This window comes from Mustela erminea, chromosome 9 (genome assembly GCF_009829155.1).
Source record: "Mustela erminea isolate mMusErm1 chromosome 9, mMusErm1.Pri, whole genome shotgun sequence".
NCBI classification, from domain to species: Eukaryota; Metazoa; Chordata; class Mammalia; order Carnivora; family Mustelidae; genus Mustela; species Mustela erminea.
The window spans coordinates 2,600,065-2,620,579 of NC_045622.1; the positions used below are offsets into that span (position 1 = coordinate 2,600,065).

At 45.0% G+C, this 20,515-nt stretch overlaps 1 protein-coding gene across 5 annotated transcripts; it reads right to left on the reverse strand.

The window, feature by feature from the left end:
* Nucleotides 1-2,222: 2,222 nt before the first annotated feature.
* LOC116598275 (caspase-1-like) lies at nt 2,223-19,840 on the reverse strand. Of its 5 annotated transcripts, XM_032356846.1 has the most exons (10): nt 19,734-19,840; nt 18,684-18,947; nt 16,333-16,392; nt 10,884-10,999; nt 9,869-10,042; nt 8,502-8,736; nt 7,546-7,689; nt 5,843-5,952; nt 4,271-4,374; nt 2,223-2,327 (listed from the first exon to the last, which is right to left on the reverse strand). In XM_032356846.1, the coding sequence occupies exons 1-9, from the start codon at nt 19,738-19,740 to the stop codon at nt 4,276-4,278; spliced, it is 1,209 nt and encodes a 402-aa protein (XP_032212737.1). In that variant the 5' UTR covers nt 19,741-19,840; the 3' UTR covers nt 2,223-2,327; nt 4,271-4,275. The 5 variants fall into 5 exon arrangements, 4 of the variants coding, with proteins under 4 accessions (XP_032212737.1, XP_032212738.1, XP_032212740.1 ...); XM_032356847.1 differs by lacking the exon at nt 2,223-2,327 and having other exon boundaries at nt 4,284-4,374; nt 7,546-7,715; XM_032356849.1 differs by lacking the exons at nt 2,223-2,327; nt 4,271-4,374 and having other exon boundaries at nt 5,842-5,952; nt 7,546-7,715.
* Between the last annotated feature and the right edge of the window lie 675 nt (nt 19,841-20,515).

Genomic DNA, 20,515 nt, shown 5'->3' on the forward strand with positions numbered 1-20,515 from the left:
CTAACATGTTTTTTAGAATCTTTACATGAGTGTTTATGAGAAATCAGCCAATATTTTTCTAACTTCTCCTCCTCTTCTAACATTTTGTTTCAGTTTTGTATAAGGCCTATAAGAGATTTTAAGAAGCATACTTCTCTTTTTCATGTGGAACTGTTTATTGAAAGTAGAATGAATCAGTTTCTTAGAAGTTCTGTAAGACATGTCTTTACAACAATTTGGGTCTACTCATCATTTTTGCAGATGAATATGACAAAGAAAAATTCATTTATTTAATGTTTATGGGTCAATTTAGCTTTTTATTTTATCATGTATTAAGTTTATTAATTTACCTTTTCTAGAAAGTTTTCCGTATATTTCCTCTGTGTTATGTGTGATATTCTCTGATAATTATTTTTAAAGATTTTATTTATTTATTTGACAGAGAGAGATCACAAGTAGGCAGAGAGACAGGCAGAGGGGGAGAGAGAAGGAGGCTCTCTGCTGAGCAGAGAGCCAGGTGGGGGTCTTGATCCCAGGACCCTGAGATCCTGACCTGAGCCAAAGGCAGAGGCTTAACCCACTGAGCCACCCAGGTGTCCTTTCTCTACTTTTTTTTTTTTTCTGTATTTATGTCTATCTATATTCATCATACCTTTTTATCTTTAATATTGCCTCTGTGCTAATTCTTTTCTTTCACATTCAGTCTTGGCTGTCTGTAATTTCATTAGCCCTTTAAAGGGCCAGTGTTTGCTTCAGTGACCTGCTCAGTCCTTTGTTTCATTACAATTTCATTCATGCGTTCTTTTGAATCTGTATGATTTGCTTACTTCTATTTATGTATTGGTTTAGTATTTTCTGATTTCTTAAGTCGAATGCTTAGTTTGTATGTTTTTCTTCCTGGTTTTTGTATGTGCCTATATGTACACATAGTTCTATGTTTGGAATCTGTGTGTGTATGCGTGTGTATTTTCATTCTGTGCTATATACAGATGTGAGGCAGTCTTTCTGTTATTGGGTTTCTAGTATTACCACTTGGTAGTCAAAGACTGAGGCATCTGTGAAACATATTTTTGAATCTTTGTGATGTGACTTACATGTCTACATGAGCAGGCCAAGTCCAGATATAAAGCCAGCATGAATTTTTGTAGTATTAGTTAATCCTTGCAATTCAAAATTCAGTTAACCCCTACAGTTCAGAAACCCTACAATTTTAGTCTGTCCTTGCATTGGAGAGACAACACAGCACAATGGTTAATAACTCAGATTTCAGAGTAAGTTCAGAACTTTCACTTGCTAACTGTGTGACCTTGGACAGGTCATTTAAGCTCTAAATTATCTGTAAAACGAGGATGTTGATAGTAATTACAGGGCTGTTGTAAGGCTTAAATTAGTTACTTATACACAAAAATCCCTTTTAATAATTGAAATCTTTACAATAATCTTGACATTCAATTAACTTTTATAAATTTTAACTATGATGTTTCTATTTGACATCCAGAGCATCCTTTTTTTTTTTTTTAAATTTAGTTCAGCTATGTGCTAAAATTTCTATCCAGCATTCTCTGTGAACATGGTAGAAGTGGTGTATCTCCTTACGTAGTAGTTCTAGTGGCCATGTAGCCAAAATTCCTCTACCAACATTCATCCTTCCAGAAGAGTAGACATTACTCCTTCCACTGCTAACACTCCCTTGCATTTTCTGTGGTGTTTCTAATTGCATTTGTGTGTTTATACAAATACACTGAATTTACACCACCTTGGACAAAAGCCCAACTTATTTTAGATGACAGTCAGGGGCTTGCTAAAGGATAAGATTTTCCTGAAATGTAGAAAGTGCAGAAGTCTGGGGAAAAAGTACTTAAGAAAAACAGGAGAGCAAGAAGAAAGATACATGGGATTAATTTGAACTCACACTTTACTGAAGAAAAAGAAAAAAAGAGCTCCACCTATAATGTTGGCCAAGTAATAAATTAGAAAACTTCTTCTAGATCATTCTGTAGGTCCAGGGTCTGATAAGTATATAAGTGAGGAGCTGACCAATTTATAGTTCTTGTCTCTGGACAGGTACTGCCTCCCGTCACCCTATTGCTAAGGTCAAGTCATGGCCGGTTATGTTCCCCCAGGAAATGCACACACCCCATGAGTCATAAAGCTGGAAAATCCAGCTTACGTCTTCCACCTGATTTCCATTCAGCCACCATTTTAAGGAAATCCTATTCTCTGCTAGAGGATGTAAAAGACAGTTCATTTGTTTTCTTTTTTATTGTAATACAAAAGGCCACATGAGCATGCTTTGGTCAAGGTACTTTCCGAAGTTGGTCAAGATGCGCTGCGCTGCCTGCGATGGCCTGAAGGAGAGAAAAAGAGCAGAATCAAGACAACAATCCCGGAAAGACCTCAGTCTGTCTCTTCTCATGGCTCCATTCCCGTCCTCTTCTGGGTGGCTCTTGCCACTTCCTTTGGCTTCTAGTTGTGACTATTGTCGTCTACTCACCCGAAAGTACTCCAGGTGATCTTTGCAAAATCTCTGTTACTAGATTATGTCATTTCTTTCTTTTTTTTTTTTTCTTTTTTAAAGATTTTATTTATTTGATAGAGAGATCACAAGGAGGCAGACAGGCAGGCAGAGAGAGAGGGGGGAGGCAGGCTCCCTGCTGAGGAGAGAGGCTGGTGCGGGGCTCGATCCTAGGACCCTGAGATCATGACCTGAGCCGAAGGCAGAGGCTTAACCCACTGAGCCACCCAGGCCCCTGATTATGTCATTTCCGTATGTAAGAGCACTTGAAACACCCTCTCTGTCTCACTCGGGATAAAACATTTGAAACCTTTACCACATGACCACCAAGGTCCACGTGAACAGGCTTCCCACCACTTTTCTGAATTTGCCTCTCCCATTTCCATTGATCTCATTCTCCCCCAGGTTGCTGCCTCTTGACACTTCTTTAGACATGTGAGGCCCATTTCTGCCTCAGGGTGTTTATACTTGCTGTTTCCTGAGGTGGGACACTTTTCGCCCAACAGGTACCCCAAGGTCCCACCCCCCCACCACAACCTGTCCATTCCTTGTTCTGACTATATCATTTTATCACTTGAAGGAAATTCTGCCTAAATAATCTATCTGTAGCCCGACAGCATCCTCCCTCTGGGGCTCTTTAACCTCCTCCATTTCTCTTAGCTCTTCTCCCTCTCAATGCAGGATCTGTTTCCTGTGTGGTTAGAGTCTGTCTCCCCTCGCTCGAGCGCACGTCTCAGAGCAAGGACTCCACTTGCTTTGTTGCCTGGTATATTGCCAGCATCTGGATCAGAACCTGGAACGTAGTCGTTGCCGGATACATACGAGTCCCATAAACAAGCCAGTTCCTCCATGTAGTTCTCTTGCACTCATTAGGCCTTAGCAGCTGTTACACTGAAGTATCTGGGCAACTGCGCTGGGACCGTGTCAGAAACCCAGGGCGGGAGATGGCAGGGGCACACACTGAACCACTGAGATCAACCTCATGATAAAACAGAATTTAAGTGATGTTTCTGAGAGGCAGACTCATAATTGCTTATAATGATATAAAGCAGCTGTGAGTAAGTGAAATAATTTGGGGTCTAACTTGGGGTCTAACTTGGGGTCTAAATTTGGGGTCTAATTTGATGTACCCATTCTAAAATAGTTTGACCAAAACTAATAATAACAACAATACTACTACGTGTGGCGGTGGATGCTCAGGGGGTTCATGCAGAGCATGTGCAGTTGTAAGAGCACAGTCCGAGGGTGAGATCCGCTCCGTGGGAGTGGTACGGAACCGGAGTCTGCCTCCACACGGGGTAGCTTTTGTAGCATCTGGCAGCAGTTGCTCAGAGCGGCGACGTGACACGTGTGCACTCAGAGGACCAAAGTCCTGCTCGCTCCCTGCTCCTGTGTTTCCCATGTTCTCAGGATCTGAGGCAATGTGTGGAAACTCGGTATGTGGGAGGGGTGGGCAAGGGGGGGAATGAGAGAGATGAATGCAAGTCAGTGGAAACATGAGGACATTTCTATTTTAATAATTGCTACGCTGTGTCCTGCACAGTTCATTACTTCCTGACTCGGTTTCGCTCAACTAACCCAACGGCTCGATTGTGGAGGTGGAGGTAGGATTCAGATGCACAGAAGCAGAGTAAAAACAGCAACTAACCACCAAACTACATCAACCAGGAACACTAATGGAACCAACTAAGCTGTCAGCCGCCACTTGGTCATTGGACCTCACCACCAATATGACTTTCCCACTTACTGCACCTGCCAACAGCTCTCGGCACTTACCGTTTTCAGTTGCCAGGGAAGAGATAGAAAGGTCTTGTCAGAGAACTTCGTTCAATGGTGGGCATCTGGGCTTTGACATCTGGTTTTTCAAATGATTGTTGTACCTAAAAACAAAAAGAGAGGCTAGATGATGCCTCTTAAGAATTCTCAGGAAAAATTTTTCACCATGAGCCAGAAAATTCTGGGAATTCAGGGTGCTCCTGGGGTTGATGCGGCCAGCCCCATGGACACTCAGACTCTTTGCCAGTGCTGCCCTACCTCTTAAAAGTGATACCTGGTGTCAGAATATGTCCTTTTCCTCAAACACTTTATGTCTAATCCAAGCCCTTTCAAACTCTATTTCCTGTTTTCTGTTTGTGATCTGACAATTAGTTTTCCCCTGGGGTTGCTTCATGAGAACTGGATCTTGAGAATTCTCTACTTTCTATGTCTACCAGGGTTAACTCCTCAATTTAGTGAGACTCAAATCTCAGGATTTTGTTGAGTCCAGAACACTGAATAACTTTCATATCCCTGCCACCAGGCTGACTTAAAGTCTTTTGCCACAGGCTGATCAATGAGATCCTGCTGAACCTAGATCGATTATTTCTAGTCTTTCCTGGAAATGCCCTTCCAAGTGCAATGTCCAAATCCTACTCATCCAAAGGACTTAGCTTGCTAAGTTCTTATTTAGAGACCCCAACTCGTGTCATGATGCTGACTTCTCCAATTTACTCGTGGTATTGCCTTCTTCTTCCAGAAGAGTGTAACTGTTCTCTATGTTTTTGATTGAAAAAACAACCACAGTTTTCCATGTTCTTAATAGCAATCCCTTGTTCCTTAAAAAAGGGGAGAACATCTGTTTATTTATTCAAGCATTTTTTTCATTCAATGGATATTAATTCCTATGTGCCTGAATGTCGCATTTAGCAAATTCCCGCCTTCGTAAATTCACATTTGAGTGAGTAAATACAGATTTTTAAAAAAATGAGCCTATAAATACATATACTAAGTGCATGGAGGGAAGAGCCACGGAGGAAAGTAGACAGGGAAAGGGGGCCACTAAGGAGTGTCCAGAGCTGGGGAAGCAGCATCAGGTCCCCCTTCTGGACCACCCCATTCACATGTCCTCAGACTTTTCTTTACAGATTCCATCACAATCCATGACCACACATTTGTTTGTTGGCCTACTTGCTCAGTGACTATGTGTCTCACAAGCGATGTACCTGCTACAGAACCTTAAGGTCACACGTGTCTCCTTCACCCCTTTGTCACCAGGAGAGAGCCCACAAATATGCCAGCCAGTTCATATTTATTTAATAAAGTAAACAATGAAAATTAATGCAAATACCTCCCACTCTTTGAAACTTAAGAACCTATACCCCATGACATACAAACTTATATTTTATATTATTTCTTTTATATTTTGATCTCTTGCTATAATGCACTGACGTTTTTCTTTTTCTTTTTCCTCAATCAGGTTTTAAACACCTAGATGACAGGAACCAGGTCCCACTCCACTTGTGTTTGCCTGACCAGTTCCGACATTGTCACCTGGCAAAGGCCTCCTGAACAGACGAATGACAAGCTTACCTTCTGAAATACTTCTATTAGGTGATTACACCAAGAGTATTTCTGGAAGCATGTGATGAGTTGTGCAATGAAGAGAGATCCCTTTGTGCGGTGTCTCCAGGATACGTTATCTATGAAGAGAGGAGGTGGTAAGCCTTGGGCTGGAGCCTTCACTCTTACTTCGCTTACAGTTTTTCTAAAGCATAGCTTGGTAGTTATCTCGGTGTCTTTAGGAGAAGCAGCTATAACCCTACGTTAACTCATTTTCTACAGACAGGAAGCAAATAGACAAATAAAAAGCTAGCAGAGGTTGAACTAGCAGGGCAGCCCATCAGAACTGCAAAAGATGACCCAGTAATCCTATCGTATTGTTAGGACTGACTGACTTTTAACTCTGTGCCCTCTGTTATCCACTTGGCTTCCAAAAGAGGTCTGAGAGATCATTGGAATTATCCCAGTTTACAGAGGAAAAGCTAGAAGCTCAGAAGGATTCAAGACTGTCACCACGTTTACACAGGTGGCCATTTGCAGACTAATTACTGTGCTGTCTTTCATAGTGTCATCAACAAAATAGGTGAACAGACTGAAAAGAAACTTTTGGAGGGGATGGATACGTTCATGGCATGGATTGTGGTGATAGCTTCACAGATATATTCTTATCTCCAAGCTCATGAAGTCCTAGCAGATGTCAGTCATATTTCTATAAAGTGGTTTAAAAAGACTGAAAATAAAAATTTGCAGCTTAGAAACACCCAAATGTAAGGTTTCTTCAGATGATTACATAGAGGTCAAGAACTAAACACTGCTCTACTGTTAGTACATCAAATATGCCCCAAGGTATCATTTTCTACTTGTTTTAAAGGGGGCATCTATGGGGCACCTGGGTGGCTCAGTGGGTTAAAGCCTCTGCCTTCGGCTCAGATCATGATCCCAGGGTCCTGGGATCGAGCCCCGCATTGGGCTCTCTGCTCAGCGGGGAGCCTGCTTCCTCCTCTCTCTCTCTGCCTGCCTCTCTGCCAACTTGTGATCTCTGTCTGTTAAATAAATAAATATTTAAAGAAAAAAAAAAAGGGGGGGCACCCACACTGGGCTGGGGTGTGTGATGGAAGGCTTGCATGATCCTCTGAGAAAGGGCAGCCAGTCCCAGGATCCAGAAAAACTCTCCTCAAACTGCTAAATGGATTTAGTAGAAAAAGGAATCAGTCATTTGTTTTAAGGTGATATATGGGAAAGGAGGTTCCTTGCATTAGGTTGTTTGTTTTTTTTTTTAATTTTTTTTTTTAAAGATTATTTATTTATTTATTTGACAGAGAGAGATGACAAGCAGGCAGAGAGGCAGGCAGAGAGAGGAGAGGAAGCAGGCTCCCCGCTAAGCAGAGAGCCCGATGCGGGGCTCAATCCCACGACCCTGGGATCATGACCTGAGCCGAAGGCAGTGACTTAACCCACTAACCCACCCAGGCGCCCCATTAGGTTGTTTTAATGTTTGGTGTACCTTTAACTCAAAAGCACAACCCTTATAATAAAAGTACGATCTTAGAAAGTAAAGGGAAAAAACAGAATCTTCGTCTCCATAGAACAGATGAGACAAGATTTAAACAATATCGATAACACATAAAATTTGCCTCGGATCATTGCTGTGCGGAGCCTGTTTTGATTTTCTAGAATCGTTCAGGGGCCCCCTCAGGCCCACAAATCCCTGTGTGCCCTGGAAAGACACATACGTGGGGTCGAGGAGCAGAAAGCAACGAAGTCCTTTTCCACGTGGACCCTGTGGATGGCGTCACTCTCCAGGAACAGAGGTTGATGGGAAAAGCTGCCGGCGGAGGCTGCTTTCGAGTCACTGACCCACGCTTCCCCAAGATTTTCTGTGGAGACATCAAATTTCTGCACACTGTGTGCCTCTCAGGATGACTAGAGCAATTGCCCACAACTTTGTTGCTAAGCAGTTATTCCAACCAGTTAGGCACACGCACACGCGTGCACACACACACACACACACACACACACACAGCGCTCTGCCCTTCTCTAGGGTCCTTCAGCAATGTGCCAGTTAGCGCTGACAGCATCGCAAAACTGGAAGGGCCCGTTTGTGAGGAAGACAACAGAAGTTAAAGCCTTATTTGCCTAATTTCAGAGAGCGTGGTTACATTTTTTAAGCTAAGTTATGTTTGTTTCCTTTTCCCCCAAAACACTGCTCCACAAAGCAAAAGGACAGTTGGAAGTCAGGAGAAAAGTTTTTTGTTTTTTGGGTTTTTGTTGTTGTTGTTGTTCCCGCACCTTCCTACTCATTTCCCTTCCAATATGCCTGAGGAAAAAAGACGCCGCTAGTACATCCTATGCTCACTTTCAAAGGAAATTCTTCTCAAGCCAGAGATTGTCAAAATGTAAAACGTTAACAAGGAAAGCCCTCATTAAGATCATTTTGTTCCAGGATTTGAATATTTGTGTTTAACTTCTATTTAGGAATGCTAGTGGTCTTCTTGAGTTGAACAGAAATGTGTCCACTGATGGGACAGATGCTCCTGATGCTAGCCCCCTAGGGCAAGTTTCCGGCTAATTCAGTCTAGTTTGTTTGCCCCGAATGGGGTCTAAGATAGTCTCCTCTAGAAGCAAAGCACACATCACTGTTCTCAGCAGACACCGGCATGACCTCTGGGGTTTCCCTCTTAGAACTCACCACCTCTGCAGGCCTGGATGATGATGACCTTGGGTTTGTCCCTGAGGTTGTGGCAGCTGATGTTGTTGAAGATCTGGAAGACGGTGTCATAAGGCAGCACGTCCTGATTTTCCGGGCTGAACGCCGTCCCGCAGATTCCGCTCAGGATGCCGTGAGACATGAGCACCAGGAACGTGCTGTCCGAGGACTTGTGCTCTGGGCGGGAGGCGAAGGCCCGCAGCTCTGACTCCATACCCTGGAAAAAACCACCAGATCTTACTTTGCTAGGAGAAGCATTTCAGTTGGTCTCACCTCCTGCTTATCACAAGCAGCAGCGTAAGAATCGTCCAGAACGCCCCACTCACTACGCCTTCAGGCACTGCTTGCTCCAGGATGGGTTTTTTTTCTAAAATGGAGCAGTGGGTAGAACTTTCCAGTCCTGATGGTGATACATAAACTGTCCTCTTCATACATTTTATGGTCACTTTTTGTCACCTACATACTTTTTCCTTTCCGTCTCTCAGTACTTGATAGGAGCCTTGTGTCATAAATGCGTCCTCCCAGTACCCTTGTAAACCCGTTCCCACTATGCTTAGAATAAAATCAAACCTCTGATGTACAAATACTCCTCTCTCACCGTGCCTCACCTCCCCTAGGTTCCAGCTGCCCTGGTGTTTCTGTACGGCTCCTGTGTGGCTTCCCCTCCGATCCAGAACACAGGTCATCCCCAGCTATCCAGGGCGTGCGGTTCCTAGACTCATGGGTCCGCTTCCGTATTAGCTCCCCGAAGAGCCCATCTAACATCAGGTTTGCTGGGATCCCCACTCACTAGTTTGCTGCCATGTTTCCTTCTTCTTTTTTCTCTTTACTTACTTTTAACTTTCTTTTCACTCTTCCAGGGATGTACCAAATCTGTGACACGTTCTGTTTTGCTTTCGGTACGATCATCCCACACCAAGCAAGCCCAGAGCACTGGAGCTGGGAGCTGCCCGTCTCATTCACAGACCTGTGCTCAGGAAGAGCCCCTGGGACCCAGCTGGGACTTGGCACGTAATGGTGAGTACACTGCCATGACACTGACATCACACTCGGATTTCCTGGGACTGTTGGGACGGACTCCTAATCATCCCGCTTTGGAACTGAGGATTGTCTAGATACACATGCCAGCCACTTTGCCCAGTTATGGAACTGAGGATATTAGAGCTCAAGAAAGACATAAATTTCTCCTTGTTTCTTACTTCCATGTCTTTAACACACACACACACACACACACACACACACACACACACACAAGGATGTCAAGGTGTTTGCCTAACATGCTGAAGCTAACATGTTCGTAGTAGGATGTGCGTTGAATATACACTTAGGGGCGGGTGAGGGGCCCCGACCTCAGCAGTGAGTTTCTGTTTCACGTCCACACTGTAGCCGAGACCTTCCAGCAGATTCTTCATCCCTGCAATGTCAGTTTCGGCCCCATTCCTGGGCGGAAGATGATCGAACTCTATATTGCATATGATGAGAGCCAGCCGAGTACGATAGTTTCTCTCCATTATTGGGTAGATCTGCAGGAAACAGACATACGGTGAGTCTGACTTACCTCAGGCTCCTTTGAAACCCTCATCTGCTGGTCACTGTTACTGCGCTAAGGGCTCCTTGAGCTGCCCAGTCCTCTACCCTGTACCAGAAGACCCTGCTCTCCTATCTCTTTGTAATGGATTGAGTTGGCAGTAGTAAGAAGTGCAGACGGGAGCTAAGTTATCTTTTAAGAGCCCACAGCAGGACCCAGTAAAGAGCTGGGATGGTTCCTTAAGAATCTTCAGGAGACTAGAAGACTTCCTACCCTCTCCTCTCTCTTCTCTACCTAGTCAAGTCTGTCTTCACATTCAAGATTCAGATACAATTCTGTAGAAGCCAGGAGACGCTTGCCACTGGCCCCAGCTAGAAATGAATACATGAGTGGTCTTTCTTCCTCGGTAACATTATTATTTTGGTACTTTTTTTTTTTTCTTAAAAACACATCAACATACAATGCTATGCAGACTTTAACTATATTTTAGAAAATGCTTCATGTCTAGGCTTTTCAACTAGAATGCAAACAACCATTACTCAGCCATATTCTCTCATAAGTACTTCGCATCGGTAACGAGAGCTAAAGTTGTCCTAAATCACAAATAGATTCGAGAACAAATAAATGAATAAGATGAGACATCTGCATTCTGCCGTGGGGTTGAAAGAGAATCGGAATCTGTGTGAGGTCCACATGATTTCCTCCTTGCTCAGAGCATCTAAGGATAAGATTGCCACTGTCCTCATTCCCAACTCTGCCATCAGTGTTTTAGGAAATCATGTGGTAGAAACAGTTGTTTCTCTCTTATTCTCAATGTCGTGGACCCAGCACAGCACCTCTGTAGCCTTTTTATTAGAGAGTTTCACGAATTCTTCATGAGGACAAAGCTTGAGCGTATTGGGAGGTTCTTCTGGTTCACGTGGCCCCAAAAGCTGCACGGTGTCCTCAAAAGCTGCAGGATATAGCATGAATCATCAATTAGGATATCTGCCTTTGGGACCCAATTTTCACTTAAGAATACTGACAGAGGAGGGAGATGATGGGAAGATCTTCCAGCACGTAGGGGTTATAATTATGTCCAACTTCTAGTGTAAGGAGGTGTATTTTGAGTAGGAAAGAACAGGATGATTTAGTAGAGGAAGCAGATCCCCCTGAAAATGCAAGTGTAGGTTTCTGAGAATTCTGAGGAAAATACTTTCATAATTTGGGATCAGATTTAGCCTTTCTATATTCAGCAAAAACAGTTTGATTTTTCCAGTGGTTTTACTCTGGGGTTCTCATTTGTCCGTGTGGAGCTTCTATGGTCTCTGAGCAAGAACCGCCGGAGTTAAGATTCACTGGAGTGCTGTCCCTTAGAAATGAGACTGAGCCACATGTGCCATTCAAAATTTTGTCATGTCCATGATCAGAAACGAAAAAGAAACCAGTGAAATTAATTAATAGGGTAATTAATTAATAGGATGCAAAATCACATCCTCTCAGCATGTGTTACTTGGTCATGGCTCCGGCCCGAAGTCGCCGGGTGTGGCTGGCAGCTCTGCTCTCAGAGAGAGTGCCTTCCTGAGTCCACTCCCAGCTCACGTGGCACAGACAGACACCCACGCACGCGTGGAGCGGAATCTCCAACTGTGTGCACTTGTGACCTTCGTGGAGGAGACAGGCCGCGGTGGCTCCTCACCCAGCTGCGAGGTCAGTGACTTAAAGGAGAGACTCTAGTAACCAGCCCTACGTTCCAGGGTTGACCAGATGGTTGTCTGTCAGGGACCCTAACATTCTCTGGGTGTCCTTGCCCCCAACATGTGAACCAACCAACACAGTTTTCAACCTGTGTTTTCCAATGTGAGAAAATCCCTCCTACCATGGGAAGAAGTTTGTCTCTGACTCATCCTGACCTAATTCCTAGAGAAATGTAGGACTGTCAAACCCTGCGTGGCCTCCCTTAACTGAGACTGTGCAAGAAGCCGGGAAAGTCCTGAGCCCGCCCTTGGAGGAATGAGGAAGAGCTCTTCATAGACAGAACTGAGCAGTTTGCCAAGAGCTAATGTAACAAGGGGTTTGTCCATTAAAGGAATAAATTTTCATGCTCAGTGACACAAGCCAACCAAGAAGTCTTTTACTTAAATGACAAAAGCAATGTTATCTTGTATAAAATTTTCAGTTTTCATATTTTACACTTTTTTCTTATTTCATTCATTCGTTTCCATTAGTTTTTAAATCACATTCTTGTGATAAATATCTTTCTACACTGAATGATAAAAACCCAACCTCTGTAGATGTAGCAGATCGTAAGTTCTTAAGGAAGCTAGATGTTCTGAACATTTCTTAAACAGAGACATGTGCACTCCCTTTGTATTCCAGAAGATTCCACCAATGCGAGGTCGTCCAGGGTTCTGGGCTAGTCTCTGGTCAGAGGGTACGTTTTCCCAGCAGAAGTCACCTCTGTTTCCAGGATTGGTGAACATCCTAATTAATAAGCATCAGTTCCTAATGACCATGTTGTATCTGGGTACAGGTACTGCTTTTGCAGATAAAATTGGGGATTAGATAGGATTTCTATCTCACATTTAGTTAACATGAAAATGAGTCCCTCTGTTACAACATAATAAGTGCTATAGTGCAGCCTGCTGCCCAAAGGGGGTTCCATTCGCCTGGAGGCACACAAAAACAAATGAGAGAATTCGGAGTTCAGATAAAAATTTTAACTTTCTTCTCAATTACTTAATGAAATGCTCAAGAAACCCCTTAAAGTGATACAAAAAGGAAGAAACTGATGCAACGTAAGACAAAGCCATCTCTCTTGGCCAGTTGGCATCCAAATAGCTATTCCTCAGACTAACAGTGCCTGTTGCATCGTATGTACATATATGAGTTTGTTAAATGAAATGAATCAGAATGATATCCATGTCCAGGAGGCCCAGCCAAGGTCTTTCTGTACGTCAGTAGCCCAGCTCACCAAGCTCCCCAGGCTTCGGGTGCCACCTCAGAATCTGCCGATAGCCTAAACTTTTCAGTTTGGTGTTCATGGTGATTCCTGGGGGCCTCAGATTATTCGAAGCTCCTATGACTTCAGTTTCAATTCCCATTTGCTGAGTGATCTCGGATTTTTTTTTTTTTCAAAATTGTCTCCATTCCATCCCCGATTTAAGAGGAAATAATAAGCCTGCATAAGGACCAGCTCATGTATTAATGAGAACAGAGCCGAGGTTATCATATTGGAGCTCTGTCCGACCAGCACGTGTGGACAGAGCACCCCTTCCCCATGAGGGACTCGTTGAAAAAGCGTATTTGGTACAGTGGGATAGCTAGAGTTTTCTATTGCCTTTAGTTTATTATTATTTATTATTATAGTTATTATTATTGATCAACTCTGAGATTTCGGGGCTAGGGTTTGAGCTTAACCTCTGTAGCGGATCAAGTCTGCCGCTGCTGAACTTGGCTTAGAGGCTATTTAGGTTCTAATAATATTTATAATTCAATCTAGGTCAGAAGTCTTCAAGAGTTTTAATAGATTGGGCACTTGACAGCTGTTCTCCTGACCATGTTTTTGTGACACACGGGAATGAGTAAGCACTAGAAAGATCTAAACATTAGAAGTGAAGTAATACTTGTGAGAACTAATATTTCCTGGGTGCCTGCTCGTTATGTGTCGTGTTCATCCTGTGTTTCTTCCCGGCCTCCCGTGTGGTCTGCACTCTGCCGAGAGCTACTCTTCCCTTGTGAAGAAAACACTTGTGCTCTAGACAGAGAGACTTGCTGGATTATCATTCTGTCCACCGAGATAGAAAGGGTTAGAAGCAGAACAGATCTGATAGGGGGAATCAAGGGTTTAATTCTGTAGACGTTAGTTTGTGAAATCAGTGGAGTCTTTGGCTGGAAACGTTGGTTGTGCAGCTAGAGCTAAGTGTGTCTGGAGCTCAGAGGAGAGTTCTGGATGAGGGCTACTGTCTTCAGAGTTGTCCGCCATGATGTCCCTCGCCTGTGAAAAAGTTACCAGAATTGTCACTATGTCACAGATGCTGAGACTGATGCCCAGTGAGAAGAAGAAGCTGGAATGAAATCATGGAGTGTCTACAGGGGCAGAATCTGGGTTCACGTGCAGATATACTTTAGTCCCCAGAGTCCACAATCCGCTCTTCTATAAGTAACGGAAGCACAGGGACCTAACTTGCTAGCTAACTGGGAAGTGGGTCCCCTCCCATAAAAGGCAAGGTGGCCTCCCACAAAAGGCAAGGATGATGACCAGTTTAGTAAAAATTATATGTTAGTAATGGAAAGATGGCGGGATTATGGAGGACCCTGGAGGGGCCTTGGAGTTAAGTAGAATCTGGAAAATTTGAGACACCCATCATTAAGTGATTTCAGTTTATCTTTTACACTGGTGGAATATTTGTCTGTATTAATGAAAGTTTGGACAAGGGCTTGACCTGCCTCCTGCCATTTCTGTCGCACAGATTTCAGAAAGACCCGAGGCTTGCCTTCAGGTTTAGCATATAAAATTGTTTTTCTTTTCTGCTTCCTCCAATTTCAGAACATCTTTTTCCAATAAGCCATGCAAAACACCAGTAATGAGTTCTTTGCCCACAGTGTCCAAAATCTTAAATGGGTTTTTGTTGTGTTTGTCTTCTGTCAGAAATACAAACACTCTTTCAACGATAGGCACAGCTTAAAGAGTTTTGCCCTGTCTCTAGAAAGTTCTGCATGATGGGAAATACCCCTGCAAAGGCCTTCTAACTGTTTCGCCATCTGCCCCATGAAGTACATTTTCTTTCATTATCTCCATTGAGTTCTCTGGACCCATCAAATTCACACTGGGCCATGTTTTAATGATTCATCCCCACTGAAGATTTCTGGGAGGAGCTTCTCATCTTTCTTTTATGACACTGGGCCTAATACTAACTTCCTGGCCACCTACTGCTTTCATATTTCTCTTTCTCACGGTGATGACGATCCTTTTGTAATATATGCTCCAAGGAAAGGCCATGTTATTGCCTAAAACTGTACATTTTTTCCACTAGATGCTAGAATCTTTTCTTTCTTTTATATTGAATCTCCTTGGTAAAAGTACAACGTCTTTGAATCCTTATCTCTGTACCCACATCTCATTCCCACATCTTTGTGCTTAAAATACTTATAAACACATAGATGCTTGCTGAATGTATAAATTAATGAATAAATGAATGAATGTGTCTAGAGTTCTAATATTTTAAGATCTTATCTCAATAAGAATTCTTAATTAAAAAGTCATCTGATGACTAATCTTTCAGTAAGGTAGATTAACTTAACACCAGGTTAACTTACTACTGTCTGGGATCATATTAGCTGATATGGTTGTGTGTCGTGTCATTTCCATCCCCAAATTTTTGACTAGCTTTAATCTGATGGTAGAAATCCTTAAATACCTATTCTTTGTTCTTCATGTATTTTTATGGGATCAGTAAAAGCAGGAACATTGTTTGTCTTATTCATTCCTCTATAAACAGTCCATAGAGCAAGATCTATAACACAGTTGATGTATGTCAGATGTTTTTCTCATGGCCTCGCCCACTAGCAATTTTGATAAAATTATGCAGTGAAATAGTATTTTAACAAACATTTATTGCATGCATACTGAGTCAACTACGGTGATGGGATCTTATCTACAAATAAATCCGATGTGTCTAATTTTCTCATAAAGTTTAAAGTCCAGGGCAAGAAAAGGATAGATTCAATTCTTTAATGACAAGACAAACATAGTAAGAATTACAGCTGAAGAACCATAGGCCACTGTGAGAACTAGGATTCTGAAATATAGTAGCAGAAATCAAAGTGGAGGGCGGAATCTAGAGTTGAGAGAGGAATCTGTAAGCTTGGCCACTGCTGGAATGTTGGAAGTAAAGAAGAAGAAAACCCACGCTATTTCAAGTTTCTGGTCTGAATAGCTGGATGATAGTGGTGCCATTAACTAGGACAGGGGAAGCAGAAGGGGAAGCAAGGCAGGGGAAGGACGACAAGCTCAGCTCCCGCAGGGAACCATGAGTGCCTGTGTTCAGTAGGTACTAGAGAGTCAAGTGTGGGGTTCCAGCGGGTAGTCAGGTTTGGTATACGTTTAGATTTGGGCGTATGAACGTGGTAGTAAACTACAGGGATGGCTTCTACTAAAGCAGGGATTAAGAAGAGAGAAAGGCCTGGGATCAATCCATGAGAGTAACCCATCACCCTCTCACCCTGGGGTCATCCCATGAACCTAGAATTAATGTCAGGAAAGATGAGGTTCAGAAAATGTTCTTGCTTGGAAAATACCATTACCTGGTGCAGGAAGAGGTGCTACTCCAGAGTCTGTGTTAAGCTGACTTCCAGATGGCGGACCTGAGGAAAGATTCAGAACACAGAAATGGTGGCTTATCGTCTCTGGAGAATCTTGCCTGATGTGTTGGACCCTCCCTAGTGAACCCACCTTCTGCAGGCCTGCCTCCTAGAACCACACCGGTCACTGAGATGCCAGAACTTTCCCCCGGATGCAGAACAAAGGAGTGTCTGCAAGTGACTCTCCATTTCTGCTTTCTAAGATGAAGGGGAATTGAGACAGCATCCGAGGGAGAATCAAGAGATCTCTTAATTCTCCTGTCTCAAGATGGCTCCTGGGGTGACCACTGCTGCCTGACAGGGGCGTGCCATGTTGAGGGTCTAACTCAGAGCTGGCCTGGACTTGGGAGAGAAAACGAAAAAGAACAGGCACGTGCCCATGGACACTCAGCTTTGCAAAGACTTATCGCAGCAGAAAATGAGAATGAGGTGACCCTTGGCTGACCCTCAGTTGGTGAAGTTTGTTTCCCAAGTGTCACTGAACAGGAAGGTGGTCAAGCCAGGATACTCATGCGAACTGTCTTCACAATCATCTGTGGGCTTCTGATCAGTACGCTACTTCTCCCGCCCACCAAGGCCACCCTCTGGGGACGCACGTGCTGGGATCCCTGACCATCACCTCCGTAATCTGCATCCATGCTACTGGGGAGCAGAAGCCATAGCTGGAGGAGGAAAACAGTGGGAAGCTGCAGTTACAGTGTTTGGAGGCATAAAATCACCAAACTTGTTTGTCGATCCTCTTGGGTCACTTTTATGATTGTCGATTTTAAGGACAAGAATTGAATTTAAATTTGTTGAAGGTCTTATGAGAATCTCAGTATGACAGCACCCACCCGAGAAGCTTACTCCAGAAACTTTCAGAATTGGCATAAGCTAGCACATGAGAAATGCCCCCCGATCTTCATTTTGTAGTACTTATGGAAGACAGGATTTCCATAGACAAAATATGGTTCATTTCCCTCCTCTGAATGGAGGGGAGTCGAAGTGTCAAGGCGAAGGCAGCACACTACAGTTTCTCCCATCCTTCGCCTCGAGACTGGAGTCAATTAAGCATCAGTGAATGCCAGAACATTCTCTGGAGGAGGCCTTCTTACGGCAACAGGAAGAAGGTCTTCTTAAATCAAGAACTTTCTTTTAGAAAGATCTCTCCCATTAAAGTGCATCCAAATATTCTATCTCATTGTCACAGCCTGTGGACCTACAACAGTTGGCGGATGGATGAGGGAGAGATGAAGCCGTGTCGAACCTGACCAGGGAGGCATCATGTGACGACTAGAGAGGTGGACCCTGGGCTGCAGCGTCCTGGTGGGTTGGACAAGCGCCTCCAGGACTGTGCAGGGAGAGGAACGGGGGCAGGGTGAGCTCTCTGGTTGCTGTGAAAGTATTCTAGACCCTGACCATTATTCACTGGTTGTTTTTAATTTGGGAGGATTTGTTAAGTGAAGAAGTTACTGAAAGAAACATGAGAAACTCACCATCCATCCACGGATGTTTGCTATGTCACCTGGAAGGCAGAGCCCTCACCCAATCCCCAGGAAAAAGGGCTTCTCGTTTTCAAAGAATATCGCTTTCTAAATGCATTAGCCAGTGCTGAAGAGACCAGGGGCTGGACTCCACTGGAGTGTGGAGGGACTAAGTGACCACAGAAGGGGCTGTTCCCCTGGTCTCGGGCTCTTAGAAGGACTGGAGGTCAGGGGCTGGGCCTCACAGAATGTTCTGCAGCCCAGAGCCATACTAGTGGACACTCCTGCTCAGAGGAATATGTGAAGAGGTAACTGGAAGGAAGCGTCCACTTAAAACCCTTACTTTTCTGTAGGCCCTGAATTTATTCCCGGGGCTCCACCATCCCTGAAGTATCTTTTGTTGCTCTTGGAGAGCCAGATTTTGGAGAGATGTTAGAAAAAGTATCCGAGTCTTTATGTGAGATGACTACGAAAGTTCCCAGGTAGCCCCGGACTTTAACAAGAGAGAGAGACAGAGAGAGAGAGAGAGAGACTGAGTTGGTGCTTCGCCAGGGTGACTGGAGAATCAAGTACGAAGCTTCTCAGACCAGCTCATGAAGTCCCACAAAGGAGCTGCGGCACACTCAGAACGGGAGAAGAGCTTCAGTCAGAAGAAGGCTGCTGAGGTCAAAGGACCGGGAGCAAAAAGGAAGAACACTTGCGGTCCAGCCCCTGATACAGAAACGGGGCCCTGCAGCCAGGAAACGGGAAGTTGTCTGCAAACTAACCTGAGCGAGAAAGAAATCAAACGTCGGGCACAAGGACACCGACCCTCTGTGCCCTGACCCTTACCTGAGAGCTTCAGCTTCTCTGCGAGGAAAGAATCCTCTGCGCAAATAAAAGCAATAAGAATCTGGCAGGCCTGTGGCCCTTTCCGAATGATGGAGTCGATCAGAGCCCGGGCCTTGTCCGTCGTGGTAGCGTTTTCGCATCGCACTCTCTCCATCTCCTCCTGGTTTAGCACTTTTTGGTCTAAGAGCTCATCCAGCAAGCTGCTGAGGGTCCCGGGGCTCACTGAGCTGACAAACAGCCTCCGTCTGTCCTTCAGGATCTTGTCTACACAAAGCACAAGGATTCCTCAAGTCATGAAAACAGTCTCATTCCCCTCACGTCAGCTCCAAGGAGTAGCCTGCTTCAGATTCGATTGGAAAGACGTCCCTGCCCCCCCCCAAGCCCTGAAGACCCCCGTGTCTCTCACTGCGCCCTCAGCACTGACCCTGGTCACTCACTGAGCAGTCTGAGGACAGAGGTCCTCTCCGGCCACTCGCAGCTGAAAACCTGGACTGGCCCCCACGTGCCCCACCTGCCTCAACTCCACACAAGAAAATAATGAAGTTAGGGGCGCCTGGGAGGCTCAGTCATTAAGCATCCTGCCTTCTGCTCAGGTCAGGATCCTGGGATCGAGCCCCGCATCGGGCTCCCTGCTCGGCGGGAAGCCTGCTTCTCCCTCTCCCACTCCCCCTGCCTGTGTTCCCTCTCTCGCTCTGTCTCTCTTTGTCTAAGAAATAAATAAAATCTTAAAAAAAAAAAAAAAAAAGTTAAGTGATGTCTTATTTCCTTTCCTGGGCCACTTCTATACCCTCTATCACCCCAGAGCCTTTGACATTCAGCTGGGAACACAGAGCACACCCAGGATACCAGCGGAGCCCCCCGGTTCCCTCCTGGTCCTGGCCTTGCCTTTCTTCAGGCTGTAGGGAGTCTCCGGGCTCTCCTTTTGCCCTCCCGCCTGCCCCCCAGCGGCCCCCACCCCCTGTTGTGCCCACTGGAACAGTCCCAGAGACCTAAAGACCAGCAGCGCCCCTGTTCCCCCAGACAGGCCCTTTCAGCCAGCGGGACACTCACCAGCCATGGCTCTTCTCTCTCAGCCTCAATGCGCATCTGAAACTGAAAGCTTACCCACCTTCCCTTTGAGCAGGGTGTGCCCTCGTTGAGAAATACCCAGGGCTCCCGCACAGACATCCTGTTTTGTTTCCCGCCCTCCTCCGCCCCCACGAAAGACAGTTCCCAGAAACTCAGCCTGCATGGACATGGAGGAGAGTATCTTTGGGGGAATTTCTTTCCCTGGCACTCCGATGAGGTCAGAGAAGGAGGGGAGCAGGGCTGGGAGAAGAACTGACAAGTGCACTTGGAGTTCGACTCACAGTGCTGTCTCTCCCTGTCCTTTGGAAGGAGGATGTGTGATCTGAAAGTCACTCCTCCTTTGGCAGCTTAGTCCATGCAGGCTGTTAGCACGAAATACCATAGAGGGATGCTTCTGAAGGACAGGGATTGATTTCTCAGGGCTCTGGAGGCTGGAAGTGCGCTCTCAGGGGCCAGCCAGGCCAGCGGGGCTGTGTGTGCGCCATGCTCCGGGTCACAGGCTGCTGGCCGTTCGCCCACCCCGTCCTCACTTTGCAGAAAAGGCAAAGGGTCTGTCTGGAGCCTCTCTTGTTAGGCTCTGCCTTCAGGACCTCATGGGCTTCCAAAGACCCCAGCTCCTCCTACCATCACCTTGGGCCTTAGGTTTGCGGCACATGGATTCTGGGGAGCAGCACGGACTTCCATTCTGAAGCGTTTGGAGAAGCTGGACGCCTGTGTCCTGTGCCCCAACCTGCAGATATGGGCGACGTTCCTGCAGAACCCTG

Bases quoted from the DNA above. Each gene is read 5' to 3' on its own strand.
- LOC116598275 (XM_032356846.1), bottom strand. The intron at 8,737-9,868 runs GTCGGGGCCCCT...GGTTTTTTCCAG, and splicing joins AACAGAAACTCACTGCTGAG to GGTATGGAGTCAGAGCTGCG. The intron at 4,375-5,842 runs GTAAGCTTGTCA...TTTTGTTTTTAG, and splicing joins TAATAGAAGTATTTCAGAAG to GTACAACAATCATTTGAAAA.